The sequence below is a fragment of the Belonocnema kinseyi genome, chromosome 6 (assembly GCF_010883055.1).
Source record: "Belonocnema kinseyi isolate 2016_QV_RU_SX_M_011 chromosome 6, B_treatae_v1, whole genome shotgun sequence".
Classification (NCBI taxonomy): Eukaryota; Metazoa; Arthropoda; class Insecta; order Hymenoptera; family Cynipidae; genus Belonocnema; species Belonocnema kinseyi.
In genome coordinates this window covers 121,987,858-121,996,258 of record NC_046662.1, presented here as the reverse complement: position 1 = coordinate 121,996,258, position 8,401 = coordinate 121,987,858, and the positions used below count along the sequence as shown (strand labels likewise).

General features: G+C 34.0%; 1 protein-coding gene across 4 annotated transcripts in view; it reads right to left on the bottom strand.

Annotated features, from left to right (window-relative positions):
- Nucleotides 1-2,719: 2,719 nt before the first annotated feature.
- Nucleotides 2,720-8,401, bottom strand: part of LOC117175668 (protein FAM214A) — a 197,541-nt gene continuing 191,859 nt past the window's right edge. For 3 of the 4 annotated variants that reach the window (XM_033365393.1, XM_033365395.1, XM_033365392.1), the window contains 3 exons: nt 7,486-7,807; nt 7,123-7,322; nt 2,720-3,506 (listed from right to left, as the gene is read on the bottom strand). In XM_033365393.1, the coding sequence (XP_033221284.1) occupies nt 3,338-3,506; nt 7,123-7,322; nt 7,486-7,807 (691 nt within the window). In that variant the 3' untranslated portion in view covers nt 2,720-3,337. Of the gene's footprint in view, nt 3,507-4,559; nt 6,852-7,122; nt 7,323-7,485; nt 7,808-8,401 lie in introns of those variants that run through there. The other variant, XM_033365394.1, reaches the window with a different exon arrangement.

The window sequence follows — 8,401 nt, the reverse complement described above, 5'->3', positions numbered from 1 at the left end:
TTTTTTTCAATGAGTTAAAAATCGGTGTATACGATTACTCGAAAACTATTTAACCTATCAGCTCATATTTGGCAAAGGCTTTTACGATACTTATGCCCAATGGATGAACCGAAAACCAATGATAAATTATCAAAATAAACATGTTTTTGTCTGGGTCAAAGTTTGAAATTTTTCTCCGAAAAAATCGAATTTTTTGTTCTGAGGCCTCCCTTTTAGCTAATTATCATTATTTTAAAAAGTATTATTGGTTTATCCAGTGACCTCATGCATATACAATCAATTTTTTGCGCAGACTGTTTCGGATAATCCTACGAGATGCTGGTGTGTATACCGCATTCGGCCTTTCTTCCGGACAGCTTCACGGCGACTGTTTATATCTTCGCCATTTTTCATTTTTTTAGGGAGCAAAAATCGTTTCGTTAACTATAGCTATATGATAAAAAGTACCTATGACCCTAAAAAGATATATACATTCCTTACCATGAAAAAAATAACATAAATCGACTAAGATTTGGCGTTCTATAGAGAGTGCCCCCCTTAATGAAGAAAACTTTGATTTCGAAAATCATTGCTAAATTTTTGTCGGTTAGCATTATGCTTCCTTGTGTTATGCATAAATTACTAATGTATAGTATATTATTTAATCTAGAATATATCGACAACGCAAATAGTTAATTTATAATAATTATTCTTTACATGCCTATCAATATATTCATCACAGTGCTACGGACACGAAAATGTGTTCTTTTCATACAAGTTAATAATGTTCCTGTATTATTTTCTTTCACAGAAGAAAAATCTAAATCACACTTAATTCTATTTTGTTTAAAGAGCCTAAAAATAGCGAAACTTTAATTTGCATAAGAGAAAAACGTAATTAATCCATTTTCTCATTGCTTTGTTTTATGGTACCACTTAATTTACATTTTAGGCAAGCAGTGTGTAATGGCAAAAATAGAATTAAGTTAAATCTTCTGATATATATATATAATGGTATTCCACAAAAAAAAACATTTTCGAATTTTTGAGATTAGACTGAAAAATATTGTAGGCTACATGAAAATATAAAGCCCCACTCTCAGAAATTTACTCTTAACGATAAAGGAATACTTTTACAGCTGAAGTGCTACTTTAACGCGTAGAAGGTGCAGTGTAACGGTTAAAATGGGACGTACTCTTACCGAAAAATAATTTAAGCGCATGCGTGGAATCGCATCACTGCGCTTTTAAAATGCAATTGTTTAACCATTAAAGTGCATACTTTTAGCGTTAAACTAGATCGTTTAAGAGTGAAACAAATCTGCTTTTAAACTATTCTACTTTAACGATTAAAGGACCGACTTTATCGTTTAGAGGGAATTTTTGAGCTTGTAACACTTTGCCAACTTGACCTGCTCCTTTGTTAAAGCTCGAGGCTCGCCTAAGTCCTCAACAATCACCTTACCTAAATATTCTGTATTGATTAAATAAATTAGTAATAAATAATTATAATTAATGAATAGTTAATATTCAACTAATTATCAATAATTAGCACTTTAAATTAATTATTATTTACTGATCATGAAGAATTGTAAGTTTGACTTAATTTGATTTTAATCATCACTGTTAATTTTAATTATTAATTAATTATGAATGAATATATGGATTAAAAATTAATTATTTAATAATTATTTATCAATAAATAATTATTAAATCACTAATTAACCATGGAAAATTGTAAATTTTAATTAATTTCATTTGAATTCATTTAATTTAAATTATCATTAAACTAATATTGTTATTATGAATATTGCAAATTTCCATTAATTTGTGTTATAATACTTTATTTTTAATAATAATGATTATTATTTGTTAAATATCAATGTTTTTGATTGTTTAATAATTATTATTAATTTAATGTTTATTGGTTTACAAATCAAAAAGTCGCGGTAAATAATTATCTAATTTTAAAAATAAAACTACAATAAATATTTATTTTTTGTGTACTTTCCGATTAAATTTATTTAATTTCTCCCTCAGACTCCCTTTAAGAAGGTATTAATCCCTAAGTCAAAGGCGTCGCAAAACTCCAAATGTAATGATTTTTTATGTTTTTAATACTCTTTTTATCCTACAAATTAGTACACATTTTTATTTTCTTATTTAAAAACCTGTTCTTAGGTAAGCACCTCGTTTTTTCTAAAACTTCTAGACGATCAAAATAATAGAAAACCCGGTATATGGTTTTAAATATTGCGATTTTACGGAAATTGACTCTGTTGTTAAATTTTTACATGACATTTTTAAAACATCAAAGTATGATATGATGTATTATCATTCTTATGCAAATAAATACCTAAAGTTTTAAACAAATACAACCTTAACTTCTATTGCAGAATTGCATTTGAAAAAAGAAATGTCATTTTACCTGCAAATCTCCATAATAGAAAAAAGTGAAATGCGTAGTCCTATTAATTAATTTCTTTCAAAGTCAAAAAATAGGCACTTTCTATTTTCATGTAGCCTACAATATTTTTCAGTCTAATATATATACAACAATAAAATCAGAGAATGGTATTCTAAGGAGATTCTCCAGCTTGTAGCAAATTCGTGAGCATATTAAAAACACTTTTCGTCATCCAGATTTCGATATTAAGCAAAAAAGTATAGGAAATAAATCTCCTTTTAAGAATAGCGGTACTTTCCAAGTTTCGCAGCTCAAGTAAAAGAGACAACGTTATCACAGTATAAAAAGAGCGCTTTTTTAATTACGCAGATATGTCGAAAATTTTTACAATCGAAGAGATTCAGTTGGCGGTACTGTCAAACAAAAATAAAGTTTTCTGTGAATCTGTGAAGCATATGTTATAATACGTAACTTCCGCTTTTATTAATTTCAATACTTAGAACCCGCATTTATATTAAATATTGCATGAAGAAAGTAATCACAATAGCCTCAATGAAGAATGTAAAAAAATTTAAGGTCATTCTACGCAGTAATTTAACTCTAGGAAGGTCCAAGAATCACAATTGTTTACAGACAAAAATTACGCGTAGAGCCTTTAAAAATTGCGCTTGAAACTTTTAGAGGTCGAAATCTATGGAGTATACTTAGTCTTAATTCGAAGAGCTGAAAATAACATTTTTTCTTTCCGACTTGGCAGCGATTTAAAACATTTTTGACGAAAGTACATTGCTCCAAGTCGTTGCTGCTGCTGCTTCTTCTTCTTCTTCTTCTTCTTCTTCTTCTTCTATGAACTTCTCTACTTCTGCTAATACTAAATTTATAAACCTCAACATGAAGGGGACTACGCAAGCGGCGAGATTAGCAGCAACTCCATGAGAGGAGCCACGTTGCTCAGCACCTTGGTGAAAATTTCGGATGTGTGGGTCCATAATTGTAACTTCTCACCTCTTGCGGTGGTGCCGATCCTAAGTCTGACGCTGTGTCTACGTCAGATTTTCGGCAGATTATCATTCGAATATCGGTGTGTAAGTAAATCCGACCTGATTTGCCAGACATAAATCTGTAAATCAGTACACATATTATCATTTGGTGAACACAAAAATATTCTATGTAATTAGAAATTCTGAAAAGAAAACGGGCATTTACATTTAAGGTGCGTATCAAAAAAATTGTTCCATGTTTTAATCATTTCAGATTTCAATTTAGATTCATGTGCAATAAATAAGCTCTAATAGTAACTATGATACACTATGCAGAGATGTTCCAGAATTTCGGTTTCAACTATTATATTTTTACTACTTTTTTTAGTTTCTTGGTACATTGTGTGAGCACGCCCGGAACGGTATGCGGTCCTATTAAAATGACAATATCTTTGGAATTATATCTTGGATTCAGATTCAGCGAACCCAAAAACGTATAGAAATGTTTATCTCGTCTGGTGGGAAAGACTTTTCTTCTGTGTGCCTGTGTTATTCATCTCAGAAGGATGCACAAAATTTGTGAACACTAATTTTTTATAAGAATCATAGTTTTTATTTTATTCATAAAAAACGTTATTAAAATTCCATTTTCGACCAGAATTATTCGCTTACATTTCTAATTGTTACTAAATCATGTAAATAATAATAAAGAATAAAATTTCTGCTTTACTTTCTAATATCTAAATAAGCAGTCTCAGTCCAATGTAAAAAAATTAATAACATATACATTAAATAAAATGGAGTTCAACATAATGTACAAAAGTTATATTTTGGAAATACTGTAATCGACCGCGCAACGCGAAACACTTCGTCAGAATGTATTCTTTAAAGTCTAAACAGCTTTAGCAAAAGGGAATGAAGATTACCACTATAATTCACCAAATTTCATTAAATTCGAACTACCACTTACCAATTCTTATATTTTTGACATATAATGCCCCTTTATTAACTTCTAAACGCTTTTAACTTAAACCCGATTAATTTTGAATATTTGTAACTTATAATTTATTTTTAACTAAAACCTTAAATTAGTAAGTTTTTGAGTTTATTTATTATTTCTGAAACAACTAAAGTAAAACACAATTAAATTAAAGTGAGGAAACATAATTCCCTAAAATATTTTGAAAATAAGTGAACCAGCCACTATGGATTGGAGGTTGCCGTCTTTAAGGGAGAGTTACACCTTCTAGGCAAATTTTCGAGCCAATTTTCAAGAATTTACTGTGGAAAAACTAAAAAAGATTTCAACACATGACTTTTCCTATTCTATTGTAGCTTTATTGAATGATACACCTTAACTTTTTCACATGTAAATGTTGAGTTCCCGATCGTTCACTTTTGCGAAATTTTGATTTTTCGCAAAACAGCAGATCTTTTACCAAAAAAGTTATTTTTTACCCTTTTTTCTCTTCTATTTGAAGCTGCCGAAAATCAGCAAAATGAAATTTTTCAAAAAAGAACGATCGGAACCTCGCCAAATAATTTCTAAGAATTAAAAAGAATTACACCGAAACGTTAAGTTGTTCTACCGCGATCGTGCTCACTGATCTTCTACATTTCTGTAAATGTTTTCGTTTCGGCTTTTAGAAGTTAGGCATCAAGATTGAGTAACGTACTTTCCTCGCTTCTGATGTTAAAGTTCAGCCCATGAATGTAGACTGCCTTCTTCTAGGCTTTGTAAAGCATCGCTCGTTGCATTGAAAAATTAGATGTCTGCGCCCGCTTTGACGGCGTGGCATATATAATCGCGAAACGGACACATAATCGTCACAGATACTTTGTTTGACGCCACAGTTTAAAAGATCAAATCTGTCAAAAGGAGACGCTTGTACCTAATTCGGGGAGACTCCTTTGCTCTGATTATGTAACCAGGTGTCTAATAACAATCATATATACAAGTTCAGGGCCTTTAATATTCTATTTTAGCTTTATTGAATTTCACAACTAATTTTTTTACATTTCAATGCTGACTTCCAAAACTTGGAGATGGCATTTGCAGCGCCCCTTTCAAAAATGCAGAGTCAAATAGTGTGCGGGAATGGGTCCACCCTAGTTATCATGGGCGAACTTTCGAAATCTTTCGGTGAACGGTTTACCAGATGTCATGTAATCAATCATACACTGAACAAGGGACGCATTCTATCTTGTCCATCCAACCTTCCTGCTCAATTGATGCAAGCGCCTTTGGGCTTTTGATCCATTGTTGGTTTTGGCCTTCGCGTTGAATCAGCCATCCTTAAGAAGGGTTGGCATGTTGATTTCTCAATGACTAATGCGAAACGTGCTGAAGCTCAGGGCGTTCCTAGCACCACAAAGTTTACATACGCGCCATAAAACCTACGTGAACAAGGATAATGCTGGCATCGTAGCAGTCTAACAAGTCATCCTTGAGTTGATTCGTCCATTCAATGTAAGCGTTTCTCCAGCTCGTCATCGTGTTTCCATCTTAATTATTTATAGCACCCCGATCTCTAGGGTGATCGGCACTGTTTGCCGATCCATTGTCGGGTGCTCCGTGCGTTCGATCGTATTGAACCGCTTCTGTAACTTTTTTGTGGTTTAGTGGTGTCATTGTTGTTCCCACGAGCAGCTAGAGAATAGGTTTGTCTGTCCTTGTAGAGCCCCGCATGCAAGGACAAGGCTGAATACTCTGAGAGGTCGCCAGGTATCCCAGATACACCGTTTAAGCCACCTGGCATAGATGCCATTCAGCATTCGGCACGGTTTTTACGCCTCCGCTCAGAATCTCGGCCGTCTGCTCCGCGGCTTTGTGAAGCAACGCTCCTTTGCCAATCAGATCGTGGTTCCTGACCATATTTAGGAGAGAATCTCTGCTATTTGCAACGATGTAATCTGTACTAAGAACATATCGGTTATGAAGACACTGGAGATTTAGAAGTCCGCATCCGCCTTGAAGGCGTGAGATGTATAATCGCAGAACAGATGAATCGTTATGCAATTTCTTATACATATGCATATTCATGATCTGAGGTGTGGAGATATTAAGAACCATAAGATCGTTCTTTGTTCATTAAGCTAACCCAAACGAGTAGAGTACAACCGGGACGGCAAGTATGTTAGTCGCAGGTGTCTTTTTCAACGCCGACAGTTTTGAAGACCAAATCTGTCGAAGAAGATGCTTGTATCTGCTTCGGAGAGTCTCCCTCGCTAATGTTCCGTCCTGATCGCTTTGAGACCAAACCAAATTACTTCATTTTTCTTAGCTTTCAACTACTGATAAACATAAAAACATAATAGCCAAGCAGATGAAAATATTTCGGCTCGAAGACATCGCGGCAGGTTAACATCCAGGCCAAATTGTAATCATCTAGGACAAATATTTCAGAAGGTGCGAATAGTAAACGATGGAGTTGGATGGACAACCAACCCTCGTTATAATTGTTTCCAGCGTAGCCTTCGTGAGCCTAATGAAAATGAAACTTACACTATATTTCTTTCGTTCTACAGCGACCTTTACCATGACTAATTTTATGGATTAAATTAGGAATTTAAAAATGTGAGATTATATGCGATTTCAATAAATAAGAAAATAAGAAAAAGTTCACATCTAAAATATTTCCAAGGCCATAATTAGGCAAACTTTGGGAAAAATGTTTTTGATTTTTAAAATTTCTCCTATTTATTTCCAGACAAGCTGTTATGTGGAAACCTTGAATATGTAATTTGAGCACTCACCTAAGATGAATGAGGTAGCGCAATGTCTTGTCTCGCAAAGTTCTTTGACGTAAAAAAGTATGAGATCGTGTAGGCATATCGGAAAGATCGTAGAGTACTACAAACATTTTTACAACAGTACCGAGAGGATTCAATAAAGTTACTTGTACAGTTCCACTTCTTGGTACTTGATAACCTTTTTTGCCTAGGTTAATATGAGCCTGCAAGAAAAATACGTGTATTATACATATTGTTATCGCTTTATCAGTGCGCATAAACCAAGAATATTTAATAGCAAGAGAAATCGGCCATAGAGCTCTTTCCATATTTACGTATACATGTATATTTATTTACTGTTTGTGATAATATTTAAATGGTACTTACAAGATAAGGTGTGGAGACTTTATCATTATCTCCAAGGGTATAGAAGAATACAGTTACAGGTAGTTTTTGGTGTTTTGGACAAAACGAGCCACTCGCTCCTAATTCGGCAGTGAAACCATGGACAGTCGACACCGGTTCCAATCTGCCGTTTAACGCTGATTCTTCGAAGCTTCCTAAAAGAGCATGACTCTGCGGTCTATTGCGAGAATTAGAACGTCGTCTCACAACCTCTTCGCCATCACATGTATTTTCCGTTTCCCTGTCAGTTTCCTCCAATGACACCGCACCAGGGCTCGGTGGTGTGTTTAATTCAAAAATTGCACTGGAAAAAAATCATTGATTAATAACAAAAGTATCATAAAGAGCATAGTCGGGTAAGCATACAAAATCTGCCCGCGCACGTATCAACTTAGAATTTCTGTCACAGGTTTGCATCCACGTGAAGTAAAATTTCTCCCAATGATAACCTTAAAAATTCATTTTTGTGGAAGTTATGGAGGGAGAAAGAAAAATTTAAAAAGTGTTTTTCTCGGGTGGGGAAGAAGGGTCGTTAGGGGAGAGGGTGTCATGGACGATAGAGGCGATAGAGAAGTATCAGGAGCAGTTGGTTAACGTAAGCTTGGAGGGGGAGTCTGTGGACGAGATATGGGAGGATCTAAAAGAGAAAGTGAAAGGTTGTGTGCAAAAGAAGGTATTTAGGAAAAACAAAAAAGGAGTGGTGAAGTCATCGTGGGATAGGGAATGTAAAATGATGAAGAGAAAGGTGAAAAAGAAGTACAGGAAATGGAAGGAAGGAACCGCGAAAAGGAAGAAGTACGAGGGTAGTTCCATAAGTCCTTAGAATGAAGTATAAAAACAATTTTTTTTGGGTAAATTTTTTTTTATTTTTCAACATAATCTCCTTGGAGCTCTATAC